General features: G+C 54.4%; 7 protein-coding genes across 7 annotated transcripts; 1 reads left to right on the forward strand and 6 right to left on the reverse strand.

Annotated features, from left to right (window-relative positions):
- Positions 1-1,954: 1,954 nt before the first annotated feature.
- On the reverse strand, positions 1,955-4,170 carry LTR77_007433 (uncharacterized protein; the record flags this gene model as incomplete). The annotated part of the gene is made up of 6 exons (XM_064804670.1): positions 1,955-2,370; positions 2,426-3,296; positions 3,369-3,701; positions 3,823-3,870; positions 3,955-4,080; positions 4,165-4,170. 6 exons carry the CDS (start codon positions 4,168-4,170, stop codon positions 1,955-1,957), a joined length of 1,800 nt encoding a protein of 599 aa, XP_064657440.1.
- Positions 4,171-4,690: 520 nt separating this feature from the next.
- LTR77_007434 (uncharacterized protein) lies at positions 4,691-6,658 on the reverse strand (the record flags this gene model as incomplete). Its single annotated transcript, XM_064804671.1, has 1 exon — positions 4,691-6,658. One exon carries the CDS (start codon positions 6,656-6,658, stop codon positions 4,691-4,693), a length of 1,968 nt encoding a protein of 655 aa, XP_064657441.1.
- A 417-nt stretch (positions 6,659-7,075) lies between these two features.
- Positions 7,076-7,907, reverse strand: LTR77_007435 (uncharacterized protein; the record flags this gene model as incomplete). The annotated part of the gene is made up of 4 exons (XM_064804672.1): positions 7,076-7,161; positions 7,213-7,375; positions 7,428-7,729; positions 7,787-7,907. 4 exons carry the CDS (start codon positions 7,905-7,907, stop codon positions 7,076-7,078), a joined length of 672 nt encoding a protein of 223 aa, XP_064657442.1.
- A 1,522-nt stretch (positions 7,908-9,429) lies between these two features.
- Positions 9,430-10,674, reverse strand: LTR77_007436 (uncharacterized protein; the record flags this gene model as incomplete). The annotated part of the gene is made up of 4 exons (XM_064804673.1): positions 9,430-9,610; positions 9,658-9,981; positions 10,053-10,373; positions 10,430-10,674. 4 exons carry the CDS (start codon positions 10,672-10,674, stop codon positions 9,430-9,432), a joined length of 1,071 nt encoding a protein of 356 aa, XP_064657443.1.
- A 277-nt stretch (positions 10,675-10,951) lies between these two features.
- Positions 10,952-13,698, forward strand: LTR77_007437 (uncharacterized protein; the record flags this gene model as incomplete). The annotated part of the gene is made up of 2 exons (XM_064804674.1): positions 10,952-13,226; positions 13,277-13,698. The coding sequence occupies 2 exons, from the start codon at positions 10,952-10,954 to the stop codon at positions 13,696-13,698; spliced, it is 2,697 nt and encodes an 898-aa protein (XP_064657444.1).
- Positions 13,699-14,103: 405 nt separating this feature from the next.
- LTR77_007438 (uncharacterized protein) lies at positions 14,104-15,230 on the reverse strand (the record flags this gene model as incomplete). The annotated part of the gene is made up of 2 exons (XM_064804675.1): positions 14,104-14,661; positions 14,715-15,230. 2 exons carry the CDS (start codon positions 15,228-15,230, stop codon positions 14,104-14,106), a joined length of 1,074 nt encoding a protein of 357 aa, XP_064657445.1.
- Positions 15,231-15,658: 428 nt separating this feature from the next.
- Positions 15,659-17,011, reverse strand: LTR77_007439 (uncharacterized protein; the record flags this gene model as incomplete). Its single annotated transcript, XM_064804676.1, has 4 exons — positions 15,659-16,519; positions 16,580-16,608; positions 16,657-16,861; positions 16,922-17,011. 4 exons carry the CDS (start codon positions 17,009-17,011, stop codon positions 15,659-15,661), a joined length of 1,185 nt encoding a protein of 394 aa, XP_064657446.1.
- Between the last annotated feature and the right edge of the window lie 234 nt (positions 17,012-17,245).

The following is a 17,245-nucleotide window of genomic DNA, read 5'->3' on the forward strand; positions in this document are numbered from 1 at the left end:
CATTCAATGCAAACGACACTCGACATGCCATCGACAATCTGTCGTCACTATCGTCCTGAGCCTCCCAGTCGCCGACATGTCCTCCATAGCCAGCGTCGCCATCCTCTAAGCCTTACAAGGTCCAAGGTAGACAGCAGCTGCGGCTCTGGCTATCTTCAAGAACATAGAAGGTCTGGCGTGCCCAACATCTTGAGGCCTGGCTGTCTCTAAGAGCCTAGAAGTTCCGACGTGGACCGCACATGAAGCTCTTACCTACTGGCGAAGGGGTTGATGTTCCGACGTGGCCAGCATATGAGGCCCTTACCTGCTGGCGAAGAGACTGATGTTCCGACATACGGCGCATATAAGGCCCTTACCTGCTGGCGAAGGGATTGACGTTCCGACGTGGGCTGCATTTGGGGCTCTAGCTATTATCCGGTGGATGAGAGTCCCGACGTGGTCTACATCTGAGGCTCTAGCTGTCGTCCGGTAGATGAGGGTTCTGACGTAGACTGCATTCGAGGCTCTGGCTGCCGTCCAAGGAATCCAGTTTCCGACGGTGTCTACACCTGAGGCTCTAGCGATCGTCTCGCGAATGGTAAATCCGACTTGGACTGTATCCGATACTCTCACTGTCATCCAGAGCTATTGAAGGTCCGTCATGTATTTCATCCTGAGATCTGCCTAACATCTACGCGTTCAGGCGGTTCCTAGTAGTGATGATTTACGTACATCAGCGCTGATTTCAGGTGACCCCTCTCCTTATCCCCAATCACACGTCACGCGGACTTGATACTTTCCTGTTTCCTCCATCGGACTGTCGAGATACCACACGAAGGATATCTTTATCACCAGCTTTCGTTCAAGTAATAGAAACGATGTAACTTACGCTCGCTACTTGCGAACACGATGACCAGTGCTAGGAGGCCTTGGAAGCATCGAGGAAGCATTGCGAGTAACCCCATCAACGGGCGTACAGGTGGTCAAGCTAATCCAACCACCTAGTTCGAGCGATCAGTGTGATGGATCTTCTCACAAACACCGACAGCCCGCCAAAAAGAGTCATGTGGCCTTTCCAGGTGGAATTGATCTGGGAGAACACTGCCAGATGTGCCCGGCTGGCCATTTCTACGGCCTCTGGCCTGTCACTGCTATAGGTCAGTATTTGATACACACCAACCGAGTATGACCACTTACTCCCCTTCCTCCTTCAGGATGTTCTGACAGATTGCTACCAAGTTGCGGATAAAGTCCAACTGTCTATTAGTATCAGGCGTACTTTTTACTTTTAAGGATTTGCTGCATATCTGCAATTTCGGCGTTGTCAGCTTTGACATGGAAGTCTATATCCGTGTCCCCACGGACTGGTGTTGTAGCTTCGTACCAAGTGCAACCAAGGAGCGGCAAATATACATGCCCAAGCGCAGCATCGATGATCAACCCTAAGTATTCGAAGAGCTAGCGTGATGAGTGAAGGCACATAGCTATGGCTGGTGTTTCGGAAAACCTTACCATCCGCGAGCAGATACGCAGGCGTTCCGGGCTTCTGCTCGAATGTAGAATGCAACAAGGCGCTGCATCTTAAGTGATCATCTCTTGGAGAAGCCTCCCATCCATATGGGCTCGTCGTCGTCGAACGCATCGAATGCATCGATCCCAATGCAAAGTACCTGTACTGAGATGAAGTAAGGTTCTTCCAAACCCTTTGTAAAGAAGCTTTGTTGAAAAGGAGGGAGGAGAAAGTGGTGTCAATGTCTGATCATTACTTCATATCAGCTACCTTCTGGTACCCTATCTCGCTCGAACTTTTGGAAGAAAGAACACAAGCAGGAGACCAGGATCGTATGTCATCGCTCATCAAACCTGAAAGCTTCTCATCGCAAGCATCAAACCATGTAGAAGGTCATGGCATCCCACGCAAGCCTTCTCCTTACATGAGAAGCTCCAGAACTGGTCCTAGTTCCTTTCACCACGTCTAGTATCGAGGTGGACCTCCTCCGTAACCTCCCTGCTGCTGTGGAGGATACCCACCTTGTTGGGGAGGATAACCACCTTGACCCGGAGGACCTGGCGGAGGACGTCCGTAGCCCTGCTGGCCTGGCGGTGGCTGGCCGTACCCCTGCTGCTGTGGTGGATAGCCGCCGGGCTGCTGCTGGCCATACTGAGGCTGCTGCTGTCCGTACTGGCCAGGTGGTGGAGCTCCATATTGTTGAGGCTGTCCATACCCTTGCTGAGGTCCTGGTGGCATGCCGCCGCCCATCTGCTTCTTCTCGTCCTTGGTGTCGTAGGATGGATCAATGGCACCCATAATCAACTTGATCATCCAGAGATCAGGCGTGAGGTCGACGGGTGGCTGAGCACGCGACATCTCGGCGGACTCGTTCTCGTAGTCTGCGACCATATTAGCGTAGCTCCTGAGGTATTGGTCGGATCGTCTTTAACATACTCGACGTGCAGTCAACCATGCTGCCGATCTGCGGATCGTTGTCCAGCTTCGCCAGGAACTCAGTCGCCTTTTGGTCATTTCCCACCTGCGCGAACTGGAACGCAACAGCGCCCTGACCCAACGGCTGCCCGTTCAATCCGCTCTGCTGGCACTGCTGATGAGCGTAACGGATGGTGTCACTAAGAGCATCCGCCTTCTCGCCTGCAGGCTGGCCGTCCGTGATACCGATGATGAGAACCGGCTTGCGGAACTGGTTGCTGCGCATCTTCGAAATCACGAGCGGATCCAGCACCTTCTCCCTCAACTTCGTGCCGAAAGGCGTCAGACCCTTGTAGCGCTTGCTACGCATGATCTGCTCGATCTGCTGGTCGGACCTGATGTGGCTCAGCTGCTGCGGCGGGATCTCCTCGTCGTTCATGAAGCGGATCTCGATGCCGTCTTCGTCGAAGAGCGTGGCGGCGAATGCGACTCTCTGCAGGATAAGCTGGAGGTCCTTGATACGCTCGCCGTTCTCCTCGAACGACATGGAGCCGCTGTCGTCGATGTAGATGATCACATCGTAGAGAGCGAGTCTGACAATATCATTCGCGATCTCTTTCTGGATGTGCCACGCTTGGCATAGACGGTCGATCTGCTGAGCCGCGCGGGCTGCGATTTGCGGAATCTGGGGCGAGCCGGGTGGGTAGAAAACTTGTAGCTGCTTCTCTTGAATCGCCTGCTCTAGCTGACGCTGGTAACCTGCCACGTCTTGCGGCCCAGACATCTGCGGTGGAGCGCCGCCATACTGACCGCCGGGTGGAGCCTGGCCGTATTGCTGTTGGCCTGGTGGAGGAGCTTGGCCGTAGCCTTGTTGGCCTGGTGGAGGTCCGCCCTGCAATCACATGAAAGTCAGTACATGTCACCATGTGGTAGAGCGCAAACGTGATTCTGTGAAGCAACGAACATATCCGTATCCCTGCTGCTGCTGCTGCTGCTGAGGTGGGTATCCCGGCGGCTGGCCGTATGGCTGTTGACTCTGCGGCTGCGGTGTTCCATACGAAGGCGCTTGACCCGGGTAGCCGCCTTGCGACTGACCCGGCGGAGGTGGAGGGGGCCGTGAATACTGTTGCTGGCCGTAGTTACCTGGCGCAGGGGACTGGTATCCCGCGTTCGGCGGTTGCTGTTGTTGCTGTTGCGGATAGCCCGGTTGCAGCGCAGTAGGGTAAGGCGGCGCTGAACCTCCAGGTGGAGGAGCCGCCGCTCCGCCGGCAGCTAGTCGTGAGGCCAAAGGCATGTGCTGGTGTAGTCGCGTCGGATGTGTTGTGAAGTTGTTGAGGTGTGAGGTCCGGGAGAGATAGCAGGTTGAGAAGGAAGAATGTGTGAAGAAGGATGTCAAGTCAAAGGAAGGAAGCACTCACTGGGGGAGGAGCGCCACCGGGATAGGCTTGGTAGGAAGGTTTCCCAGGCTGTGCAAAGAAGGTGAAAGTCAGGGACCGATGATTCCGAAGCAACCTGGAAGCAGTTGCGCGTTGTCGTCACATGCCACTTACATAGCCGCCTGCTTGAGCCCCTGGGCCTTGCTGCTGACCCGGCGGAGGGTACTGCTGTTGCCCACCGCCGCTGTAGTTGGCAACAGCCGCCGCGCCACCCTGTGCGGCCGCGAGTTTCGAGGCCAACTACACCCGTTGTCAGTCTCTTCACCATTCTTTACGGCCCTCCAACGATGACGTAGCGGAGGGGCGGAAGGTGGGGGTACTCACACCCATCTTTGTGCTTGTGTGCCGTGGATCTGGTAGTGAAGTGTGGTGGATGTTAAGAGTGTGGTGAAGGGGTATAAAGAAGAAGTGAGGTCTGTTCAAGAAGTGAGGTTGATTGAAGCACGGGACGTCACGTCAACAGTGAATGAACGGTGAAACTTGATGGTTTGCAGATTTGCTGGAGCTGAAATTGAGGCAGAAGCTATGCTGCGCCACGGTGATCTGCAGGAACCGAAGGGATGAAAGGCCAGTGAAAGTGAACCAGTCTTTAATGTGCTCAGCCTTACAGTGGCCATTGAAGTGAGCAGCGGAATACCGGATCCTTCGTGTTGAGAATTAGGCAAAGGATGAGGATGTGACTGTGCTACAGCATCTCGCGGTGCTATCTAGCGTATCTGCAACGTCTTCCAACCGCGTTTGCACTCGTGGTTCTGTCAGACCAGCAGGCCCGACTTGATACTTCGTCGCTCATACCGGGACTCTTCCTTGCTGACCAGCACGCTCTGCCCAGTCCCCGTTGGTAATCCTGCTAGAATCTCGCCCTTCCGCCCTGCTTCGCATTCCGCGCATCATCAACATTACGGCTGAACGTCTTCCAAAGCTCCTTGATCACGCCCTCCGTCTTCATGCGGTCGGTGATCTGCTGCGCGAGCTGGCCCCTCTTCGCAATGCTCCAACCGTCCCTCTCGACAATCCTCTGCGGAGTGTTGTACCCATGATTAACCAACCACTCAACAACAACTTCGTTCAGATGGTGGCGCCAGTGCTGCAATGGATGGGCAGTAATAGCGTTGATCCTGCAGAACTTCCCAACGCGGAAGATGCGGTTCTCAGGCTCGACGACCCTACCGTCAGCATCTCGGCCAGGTCGGTCGCCTGCATCTACGTCATCGTCGTCTTCATCCTCTGCATCGTTCCCGTCTACCTCTTCCAAAGTCTCTGGGTGATACGGCTTGCCTTGAAACTGCATCTCAAACGTAGCCGGATGTCCAGTACGGTTGCATGCGTCACAGGTATCTTGCTCTGCCGGAATCGCCTGCTCTGCAAAGTCCGGCCTGGCTTGCAGGGCGATTGCGAACTCTTGTGTCCAGACGCTGGAAACAAACTTTGACTTCACCAGGCCTTTGGTCTCATCGTTGAGCTTGCGGAAGGTGAGTTCGTAGACTTCGTCAGTCGAGTCAAAGGCCGGGTTGATCTTCTTCTGAACCATCCATTCGACAGCGAATTCGAATAACTCCTTAGGCCGCATCTTTGCATATCTCGAGTATTTGATCGGGAGGCTCGGAATACCGAGAGGCTCATCCTCGTCTCCCTCCTCCACGAACTCAGCATCGTACTCGTCCTCGCGGAAGAAGCGCGCGCTGCTCATGGGTCCAGCGTCAGCGTCGTCGTTCTCCTCCTCCAAGCTGCCAGCACGCGACTCTTCAGGCTGTTCTTTGTCTTCTCCTTCCTCCCCATCCTCTTCGGCGGTTGCAGGCGCACCGGCTCTCTTACGACGTAGCTGTTCGAGCGCTGTCATCCTCGCGTTCTTCGGTCCACTCTGGGTCGCTCGGGAACCACGCGGCGCGTCATCTTCACCACTGTCTTTTAAAAAGTCGATGTCTTCTGCTAGCTCCTCCTTCTCCTGTTGTGAAAGCATCTTTCGTCGAGGTGTGGTGGGCTCGTCCTCGTCATCTTCACTAGCTGCTCGGGCTCGCTTCCTCGGCCGCTCGATGATCTCAATGTCGCTATCGCTGTCACTGCTGGCCATGCGTGGCGGCGAAGAGCTAATGAAGCTGTTGTGCGAGCCGCGACGTTGCCGCTTGCGTCGTTGTGTGCCTGTGGTCGTCGGCATTTCGTCTTCCTCGTCCTCTTCGTCACTTTCGATGTTGATAGGGTCCGATCGCTGGTGTGTGACCACTACGTCGTCATCGCTTGAGTCGTTGATCGCGACTGGTGGTTGTGTGCTTCTTGTTCTCCTGCTCCCGCTTTTGCCCTTCGACTGCTGACTGCGTTTCTTTCGCGTGGCAAGCTGAGACACTGACGGAAGCTCTTCGTCCGACTCCTCGCTTGAGACATCCACCACTGGCCGGCGGCTCCGCTGAGAAGTGAACATGCCAGCCTGGGCAGAAGACTGAGGCCTCGAAGGTGACGAAGCTAGTCGCACAGGTGAGCTGAACGATTCAGGATCCCGTGAGCTGGAGAAGTCTAGCGGCTTCTGCGTAGCCCTGGACCGCTTCTTGGTCGCCTGCTGCACGCTCTTCCGCTGCGTTGACCGCACGGGTTCACTTTCGCTACCTCCATCTTCCTCTTCATGTGATGCGGCTGGAGTTGGAATGTTTGCGCTCGCGTTGCTGTTGTTTGATATTTTGCGCCTCTTTGCAGGGCTGTCGATAGATACTGCGGCAGCGCGGCTTTGGATCTGGGCGTTGTAGCCCTTCGCGGCGGGGCTTGAGGATGGAAGTGGTGTGAACGTGAGGCGGCTCTGCTGCCGCCGTGAGGACCTTGTGCCAGCCATGGTGGTGTGTTCGCTAAGCCAGTGTAGTGATTGAGCAAGTCGTCAGAGCCATGGAGGTAGAAGCAAATAGCAAAGGTTTGGTGAAGGTGTCGTGAGCGCTGCCCGAAGATCGAAGTGTCACGCGTTTCGCGTTTTCAAGATGACGTAAAAAGGTCCGTGCGCAAGACTTCACTACCTCGCTACTGACTTCACGTGAATATCGAGGCTGAACTTCTTACTCTCACAATGAGCAGCCTGCGCGGTCACAGTACAAGACTCTCAACGTAGACGGCGTAAGGACAAGATACATGAAATGCTTGGTTCATCGCGGACATTGTCCGACTGCTTGTCATTGTCCCAACAGCCATGGATCTTCCAAAAGCTCTTTGGCAGTGACACGGTCTTCTGGGCGCCAGCAAAGCATCTTCCGCATGAACCTCAGGTATTTGGACTTCTCCTTCCCTTCCAGAATACCTTTCCGTCCTCCAGCGCCGTTCCAATCTTCCCGCCAGCTTTAAGCTTGCCTATACGAGCTTTCAGTAGATGTCTCTCTTGTATCAGCATCATTGACTTACCTTCGTTGTCGAAGAACTTCTCAGGAACGCTGCTTCGTTCCAACAGGTCCTTCGGGGGAGGACCGAGAAGCGACACCATCCTGACCAGATGCGCCTCGCTGGACTCTTCCCGGCTTGGGAGTCGCTCGTTGAAGAGGTGCTTTCCTTCTAGGAGGTCCCAAGTCTGCTTTGGAGTAAGTGAACAAGCCATGTCAAGGGTTGTTCCGAGAGCTTACCATCAAGCCGAAAGCCCATATGTCAGTCTTGCTGTCCCACGCGATTTTGAGCAGGATTTCAGCAGCGCGGTATAGGTCCGGCATGACTTCGCCCTCGAACGGACCTGTCCCAACCTTCGCATCGCCAAAATCGCATATCACTGGCTGGCCCGGATCGTCTGGCATATCGATGTCGACTGATGGGTAAATGATGGGATCGCCGTCGACTTTCGAAGGCTGGAGATCCTCTGCCTCCGCCTCGAGAACTTCGTCCAGGATGGTTGGATCGGTGATGGAGAGCATGACGTTTCCCTCTTGGATTTCTGTACACCTGATGAGCCATTTCAATCATTAGAAGCACACCAAACGGTTTGACGAACCGATGTACACTATGTGGGCGTCTGAATGTAGGAACTCCAAGTCTAGGAGAAGCCCGTACAGCATGGGTCGAAGGATGTCTGGAGGAATCTGTCCACCCGCTATCTCACGGATGCCGCGCATCGTCAAGCTTAGTGGCTCATGTACGATGCAGATATGTTTTCCAACAGCGCCATTGAGCTCAAACGAGTCGAACAGTCGTCGCACTAGCCTCGACCCTGGATGTTGAGAGGAGGGGGACTGCAGGTGTCTGAGCACATTCACTTCATTCAAAGCTTGACGGTGTCCGGTCATGTACACTTTGACGGTGACATAGCGCTGTTTGCTGCTGCGTCGTCGACGTAGCACCGGTCCTGAGAGCACTATGGAGGCCTTACTTCAAACCTCGACCCAACCAAGCAGTATGTACAGAGCCGTAGCCCAGTTTCGCTAGCACTTGGTACCTCTCATGCAGGACTGGTCCAAGTTTGACATTGAAGAATCTTTTTCGATCGTACCATGAGAAACTCTCCTCTTCGAGTAGGACGTCTTGGCCGTATTTTTCGCGGTCGATGTAATGCAGCTGTCGCGGCGGTGAAGGGCGTGTCATTGCTCCGTCAGATATCAGCGTACTCCGGTATATTCCTGCCGGCTGGTAATTAATTCAATCTTATAGGAATAGAAGGATGTCTTTTAATGAGAACACGACTCTGTTCGGTTCCGGCCTGTAGCATATAAAGATCTCGGCGATACCACAAACCTACTGCTCGATGAATATACAGATCCTGTGGCCGCATACAATCGAAATTTCGTTGTGAATGGAAGTCAGTCGTCGTTGAAGATCAGAAGAACATTTGAACATGCTAGAAGTCGACCGGCCGGACCTCATGACCCTGCCATTCAAAAGTCGCATCGATAGCCTCCAGACAGAAAAAAGGGCCGTGAAGCCGGATACAGGTCCGCTCCAACCAACGTAGCTGTTCAGCTTTATGGCTCCTCTTCCTATCAGCCTATTGGCCTGGACGATAACCACGACTAATTGGACCGTCAGCACTAGCGCGAATTTGCAGAACAAGAGAAGCTCGATTCCTTTGGCAAACCCTCTTCCCTTCCCAGCTCTCTTTGCCTTTTGGCTTAGGTCAGTGTCTACTACAACGCCCTCAGATCTTCACATCTGCTAACAGTACTGTGATTCAGATCAAGTGTAGTATCTGTTCTTTTCAGTTTAATCGTGAGTACACCCTCCAATTTTCACCAGCACCGCATCCACTGACACTCCTCGCAGTCTGAAACGAGTCTACGGACTCATTCAAGATTATTCTTATTTTTGCAACCCGTCCTGGCACCGCTGTGCTTGCACATGTGCCGGGGCACCGTGTCCTTGGTATCGCACTACTTCCTTGAGACGCGAACACACCTTTTTCATCAGATCCTTTGGTCGGAAACCAGAGGCTGGAGAAGAAGCATCACCCTGTCATCCCTACACTTCACGATACCACCACCTCCAGACCGAACACACCCGGCCATCATCCTTCGCTGATGCTCGACTGCCCACGACGACCATCTCCATCGAGCAGAGTTTTCACGCGGCACACAACGCCTCGACTTCACACAGAAAAGGCGGAAGAGAAAGAGCAGCATAAGAGTTGTCCACACGTCACTTCAATCATCGTTCGTCACTCATTTGGAGGGCAGGATACTTCACAACCTTCGACGCTGCCCCCATCACATCCCTCAAGAAACTGTTGGCCGTCCAGAAGCCTCCCGCAAACTCCATATCATACCACGCGTTCACCGCGCAGGCGAAGCCCTCCTCTCCAGCGGTCTGGCTGACCTTGTGGTACCACCTGCTTCATGTCAGCTGAGGTTGGCACTGAGGTCTGGTTGAGCTTACATCGCAGGTAGATACAGCATATCCCCCTCCTCTAAAGTCGCTTTCAATGGCTTCGCGAGATGTGAAAACGGCGTCGTACGCTCACCAGGCTCATCAGGATCCCAGGTAGCGAACGGCAACGTCTCTCCTCCTTCACTCCGCTCGATCACCAGCTTCCCACTTTCTTGCTCCGGCACATACCTCGCTTGCTCAAGCAGTTGCTCATTCACACACGGCATCTCCACCGGCGAGAGCAGGACAAAGTGCTTCTGCCCGCGGATCTGAACGTAGATGTTCTCGTAGTTGTCCTTGTGAAGGGCGGTTACGGACCGCTCGTTGCCGATCCTAAAAACAGAAAGATAACAGGGTCAGCGGAGGTCTCATACCTGTCAGGGTTCTGCCCATGAGTCTGATACCAAAGATTGATGGCGTCGGGTTCCTTCTCGAGGGCGAGACGGGCGAAGGGGATGGACTCGGGGATGTCGGGGAGGAGGGAGTAGTATTCTTCTCGGAGGTTGTCGTTCTCTGGAAGATCGTCAAAGAGATGGATTGGAGAAGGGGGGGAGATGGACGTACGGGTCTGGGCATACTTGACATTGCGACCATTTTGCTGCTCTGGTGGACACTGGGTGTCTTGGTGGACGTAGTCAAGGAACTCGTTGAAGGGCTCTGGGGTTTCATGAGGCTGCACGAAGAGGGGTTGTCCGTTTTCATCTTCTACAACAGCATCTGCATTGCTACGAACATATGTTACTACCAACTCTATCCAAACCAGAACTTGTCACCGACATACCCTCGCGGCGTCACAGCCACTTGCACTGGCTCACTGCCCATAACCCGCCGAAGATACTGAGCATCCCAGTGCTTTAATGCATCCCAATCTGAAGCAGCTTTCCTAACAACGAACGGCCTGTTCCTGCTCACGAATTGCATGAACTCCAGTGGGCTTGGTTCTTCTACGAGCTCGTCCACGACGGCAGCATTGAGCTCGTGGTAGTTCTCGATGGCGGCTGCTATTGCGGTGTCGATGTTCTCCATGCTGAGCTCATATGGATTTCGTGGCTTGGGAGAAGGTCGTTGTCCCTTTCACAGCACCTCAGACCGCGCTGTGGAAATACGTCCCATCTCCAGACTGAGTTCTTCTCCCGATTGTCAAGTCAACAGGCGCTGTAATGTAAGTTCTCTGGTGTGGAAGACTGCTCGGCGATTACTTCATAGCTCCGTGCGCTAGCCGCTCTCCAGCTATCGATAGCTCCATGTCTTCAACCTCTCCACACCACAATCGTATCGAACAAGCTGTAGCCGGGAGACTCACATGAAGTCATCTCCTCCTACCGCTGGTGTCGACCGAAAGCGCAAGCGTGCAAGCCGGCAGGATTCCAACGACCCTGCAAAGCAGCAAACCCTCCAGTCCCTCTTCGCCGGGCAACAGAAGCCACACGTTAACACTACCGCCACCTCTCCCAACAGTAAACGAGCACGACCGGACGTTTGTGAGACTACCACTCCACCGAGAAGCAAAGGCCTTGCCACCAGCGACATGTATACCTTCGCATCTCGCTCGCCAATGTCCAACGGCAATGGCGTCATTGATCTCACCAACGGCACCCCTCAGACGTCCCCTCAAGCAAAGCGTGTCAACGGCGCCATGAAGGCTCGTCCGGGGATCAACTCGCATACGGGAGCGAAGAAGCTGGTTGTCAAGAACCTGAAGACGAACACACAGTGGGACAGCAAGGCATATCTGGAGAAGATATGGGGACAGCTGGATCAGGCGTTGACAATCATCTTCAACGACGGATATGACGGGTTCAGCAAGGAAGACTTGTATCGGGGTGTAGAGAACGTCTGTCGGCAGGGAGGGGCGTCGACACTGTTCTCGAGGCTGGAGAAGAGATGCAAGGATCATGTGGAGCGAGATATGAGGGCTCCACTCTCGCAGCAGGCGGGCAACGACAACGTGACAATCCTACAAGGAGTGCTGGGCGAATGGGCACGATGGAAAGAGCAGATGATCACCGTCCGAGCAATATTCTTCTTCCTGGACCGGTCATACTTGCTGCCATCCAGCAAACCGACCTTGTCCGAGTTCACACCGCAGCTGTTTCGCGATGTCGTTTTCCACGATCGACAGTTGAAAGAGCCCATCATCGAAGGAGCATGCGATCTCGTCACGGCAGACCGCACACAGTCCACTGGATTCAATGAAGAATTGTTCAAGCAGGCTGTCGACATGTTCCACGAGCTTTCGACATACACGGCGACGTTTGAACCGCGATTCCTTGCTCAAACGCAGGAGTATATCGCTACGTCCTCTGACCAGATCATTGAGGAGAAGCCTGTACCGGAGTACGTGGCTGTCGCCGATCGAACGATAGCTCGAGAGATGGCCCGCTGCGAGAACTTTGCATTGAACGCAAGCACTCGACGAGACCTTCTTGCACTTCTGGAGGATCACCTCATCGAAAGCAAGCAGACCGACTTGACCGAATACGAAGCTTTGGCGTCGATGCTAGACAACAGCGCTAGCGGCGACATCAAAGCTCTATACGCACTGCTTGCACGGCGACGGCTGGGCGCAGAGCTCAGACATGCCTTTGCACGGTGGGTCGAGGAGACAGGAACGAGCATCATTTTCGCCGACAACTCCGACGACATGATTGTGCAACTGCTCTCTCTGAAGCGAAGAATGGATTTCACGTGGCAGACGTGCTTTGAGCGGGACGAGCAGATCGGTCATGCTCTCCGAGAAAGCTTCGCCGTGTTCATGAACAAGACGAAGAAGTCCGAATCTACCTGGGGTACTGACAATCAGAAGGTCGGTGAGATGATTGCGAAATACGTGGACCAGCTGCTCCGTGGTGGTGTGAAAGCGATACCGGACGTCTTGACCGCGAGACGGGCGTCCAGCATCACTGGCCCTCGCCCGGTCCTTACCTCCAATGGCCAACCTGCTGAGGAGGACAACGAAGATGCCGAGGTCGACGAGGACGAAGAAGTCAACATTCAGCTTGACCAGGTCCTCGATCTCTTCCGTTTCGTGCAGGGCAAGGCGGTCTTCGAGGGTTTCTACAAGAGGGATCTGGCTCGCCGTCTGCTCATGGGGCGATCGGCGTCGGCAGATGCAGAGCGGTCGATGCTGGCGCGACTGAAGACTGAGTGTGGGTCGGGCTTTACCCAGAATCTGGAGCAGATGTTCAAGGACATTGACCTTGCGCGCGAAGAGATGCAGTCTTACAAGCAGCGTCTCGAGGATCGGATTGGATATGAGAAGGGCAAGCACATCGATCTCAATGTCAACGTCCTGTCTGCCGCTGCCTGGCCAACATACGACGACATCCCTTGTGCGGTACCGCCGAACATCAAGCGTGCAATCGACGACTTCGAGCTCCATTACAAGTCCAAGCACTCTGGCCGCAAGCTGGACTGGAAGCCAGCTCTGGCACAATGTCAGATGCGCGCGACTTTCAGCAAGGGCAGCAAAGAACTCGTCGTGTCCAGCTTCCAGGCGATCGTCCTCGTGCTGTTCAACGGTCTTTCCTACGATGAGCACCTCAAGTACGAGTACATCTTGACTCAAACCGGACTACGTAGGTACCCCCAACCCCTTGTCAACGCAAGAATGCTAACCCATCCGCAGCCGAAAAAGAAGTCAAACGCACCCTCCAATCCCTCGCCTGCGCCAAACTCCGCCCCCTCACTAAACACCCCAAAGGCCGCGACATCAACCCCACGGACACTTTCACCGTGAACCCCAACTTCGAGCACCCCAAGTACCGCGTCAAAATCAACCAGGTCCAGCTTAAAGAGACCAAAGAAGAGAACAAAGAAACGCACATCCGGGTCGCCGAGGACCGGAATTTCGAGACGCAGGCTGCGATAGTCAGGATTATGAAGTCAAGGAAGACGATTTCGCACCAGGAGTTGGTGGCGGAGGTGATTAAAGCGACGATGAGTCGGGGCGTGTTGGGCGTGGCGGATATTAAGAAGAATATTGATCGGTTGGTGGATAAGGATTACATGGAGAGGGAGGATGGAGGGATGTATTCGTATATTGCGTAGAAGTGCAACACAAGGATGGATTTGGGTAGATGGTGGGTAAATGTGGAAGGCAACAGTTCCAGAGTATTGCGTATGCAGAGTTCATATTGAACACGTTCAAGATATACACTTCTGCTATAGCCGCCAGTGGAGGGCTTATGTGCTGGCCTGGTGAACCTTCCGAAAGCCACTACTGGGACCACGAAGAGGGACCATGGACAAACACGTTTCGCTTCCAAGAAGTGCCATGCTAACGCTATATGGGGTATCTCTGTCCTCTTCCTGCCCGCCAGAATATCAAGCCATTCCCATATCTTCATCAGCGCCCATATTGCATTTTCGCCCAGGGTTCGCGCCAGGAACGCCACGCTATGCCTTCTATCCGATCATCTCGTCATTCAGCACCGCATCCATCATATCACATCCTCACGCGGCATCCGGATCCGGCACCCAAAGCAGCACATCCCTATCCGCGCTCGCGATCAAATTCAACCGCGGGCAATGCGCCACCACCGCCGCGGGCTTCTGCGATGGAAGATCCCACTTCGGCTCTAAAATCTTGTCTCCGTCCGGAGCATTCGTCATGAGCTCTCTCAGATCCCATACCAGCAAGCCCGCCTGTCCTCCGTTCCCACCGATGACGAACTGCCCGTCTGGCGCAAACGTCGCGTCGCTTTGTAGATATGTACTCCCCGTTCCCGCGCTCTCCAGATCATCACCGGGTGCTAATCGCTGTGTCGAGCCGCTCGCACGGTGGAGGTACGCGACCATGTCGCCGCTGAAGGCGTCGAGGATGTAGTGGCCCGGTCCGTTGGTGGAGAGGAGGATGTATTTTCCGTTGTTGGAGAATTCCATGCCGGTCCAGCCTTGGGCTGGTTTCTGTCCGTGGGAGGCCGAGAGGGACTGTTCGAGGGAGAGGAGGTCGAATGTTGCGAAGGGGGGTTTGTCGTAGTTGCGGTAGTCGTAGAGGTGGACGGTTTGGGCCTGGGTGAGAGGTTAGCAAAGTGCAGCGTTTGAGGACGCTGGGGCAGGCTCACGGGTGGTGAGGCGATGGCGATCACTGAGCCGGAGGGGTCGAAGGAAGTGAGGTAGGGTGACTCGAAGTCTAGCTGTCCTTGGGCCATGGAACTCCTGCAGTCCCACAGCTTCACTGTGTTGTCGAGTCCTGCGCTCAAGAACTGATCGTTGCCGGGGCTCATGCTGAGGCTAGTGACCCGCGCAGTGTGGCCTTTGAAGTAGCGAATGAACGAGTTGTCGTGCATGGACAAGTAGCGGATCCCATCGTCGACTTTTGTGCTGGCGTAGACGATCGAGGTCGAGTTGTGGGTGAAGCGCGCAAGGGCGGAGCCATACTTCTGGCTCTTGAGCTCCTTTGCGTGTTGGCCAGCTTTTGTATTGAAGAGCTGAATCGTGTCATCGCTGCGTGAGAGAAGCAGGAATTCGCCGGTGTCGTCGAAATCAATGCTGGTGTAGTGATTGCCAGGTGTGGGAAACTTGCGAGACGGGCGGTATGTGTGGATCACGTCGGACACCTTCGTCGTCGTTGCTGCCATAGTGACTTCGAGTCCCGTGCCACCGGCAATGACAGTGAGCGGGTAATGAAAGGACGGCAGCTCTTGCTGTTTGGAGGTCGGCTTTCACATGCTATCCTGCTACCGCGATCTGCAGAGGCGCGGGCCGTGAGCCGCTGGTATAGCCCCACTCCCCTCAACTTCACTTCACTTCATTCCAACTTCTATCACGCCGAAACGCGATTCTGACCGATGTGTATTGGCTGAACCTATTATAATTGCTCCAAAAGAATGCACCTCAACTCATTATGCCTCGAAGTTGTTCCCAAGAGGACGGGTTGGTGTTCGAAGTTCACTTTTCTCGTGTCTGCATTACGGAAGACAGGCCAGCACATATTGGAGTACTCCAGAAGCGCTAGCTTAAGCTATACATTGAGCAGATTGAGTATCAATTTGAGTGATTTATCAGTTCACCGTCTCGGAGCAACGACACGTTCGCAATACGCTCCCTGCGAGCTCATGCTATTCCTGCTTACTGGAGAGGCTACCGCTGATTGACGGTGGGCAAAGCCAAAATTCGTTTCATTCCAAGTCGGTCTCTCAGTAATATCCCACGGCCACAGCCGCTCCGCCGCCGCAACGGCGTCCTCCTCGCTTTCATGCTCCTCCCGATTCTCCACACACGAATCTCGGAATCTGTTCCACTCTGCCCGATACTTGACCAGAGTCTCCTCCCAATTACTCCCTTCCACCCAGCCATCCGTACCGCAGTCGAGCAACCGCGCCAAATGCGTACGCAACCTCCGCGAAGTAACCCGCTCGTCTTCAGCCTCGGCCAAAGCTTTTGTCTCCAGCTCGCTCGAGTGGTACAGGCTCTTTCCCGGCGTATCGAGCTCTGCCCACTTTCTGTCGAGATGCGCAAGTATGGAGCGAAGCACAACCTCATCCTTCAGCCAGCCCGACGATCCAGCAGCGAGAAGCTTGAGCACTGAAGGGTCCAGGTCGAATCCAGGCTTCAGTTTGGCACAGACGTACGACATGACAGCCCAGGCGTACCCGCAGTTTCGAGCCTCCTGTTGCATCTCCAGCGACTCTTGACTCGGTTCGGGGTCGAACAACTCGTCGAACTGCAGCTCCTCTGCAAAGTCCTGTGTCTCGACACAATGCACGAAGGCTGGCTCGATTGCGGTGGTTTGCCAGTCGATGAGACCTAGGATGCTGGTTGGGTGGAACAGTGTTGGCTTGGAAGCGGCCTGGATGGTAGGGACTTTCGTGATCGATTTGCATGTCTTTGCGCTAATGTCCAGAAGCGATTTGTGGTCATCAGCAAGCTGTACTGTGGATAGTCCGTTTCAATTGGAAGCGAGTCGTGATCCTGCGATTCCGGTCACGTCGGAGAAGTATGTGGTAAGATCCTGCCCTATGTAACGTCAATCTCAGTCGTGTCAAACGTCTTTGGAGAACTCACATCGCCCTCTCGGCTCTTTGGCTCCCGTCCCCTGCTCTGAACGCACCCCTCCACTGGTCCAGTACTGCGGGCCACAATGAGGACCGATGCAATATTTGTCGCCGATTGCCAGTGCTCCCAATGGCCTATTCTTGGTGTTGAGGTAAAGCGAACCGAACGCTCCGAAATCCAGCTTGCACACCTCCCGTGCTATATACCCAAGCGCCTGAATGCATCTGAGACGTTAGACGTAGCTCATCGTGTGCCAAATATGGTTGAGAGGTACCCCCGGCATGACATCCATGATCATGAATTCGGCGTCTACGGTATTGGTATCGGTCTCGACACTCGAGGCAATGACTTTGGGCATGGGCATGTCTTCCGTCCGCGATCCATGAGAAGAAGAAAAGTTCTTGGTGCAGAGTCCATGTACGTCGTCAAGCTAGCTTGTGTGCACGTGAATATTGATCGACAGATCGAGGTTGCCTTGCAGTAGCGTCCTTGAGTTTGGCCTAGTCCGAGAAAGGAAAGATGAAGTGAATGTTTTCGCTAAGCCGAGGTCAGAGGTCGAAAGCCGAATGGCTGGAAAGCTTCAAGTCCACGAATCCTA

This window comes from Saxophila tyrrhenica (assembly GCF_035928015.1).
Source record: "Saxophila tyrrhenica strain CCFEE 5935 chromosome Unknown scaffold_11, whole genome shotgun sequence".
NCBI classification, from domain to species: Eukaryota; Fungi; Ascomycota; class Dothideomycetes; order Mycosphaerellales; family Extremaceae; genus Saxophila; species Saxophila tyrrhenica.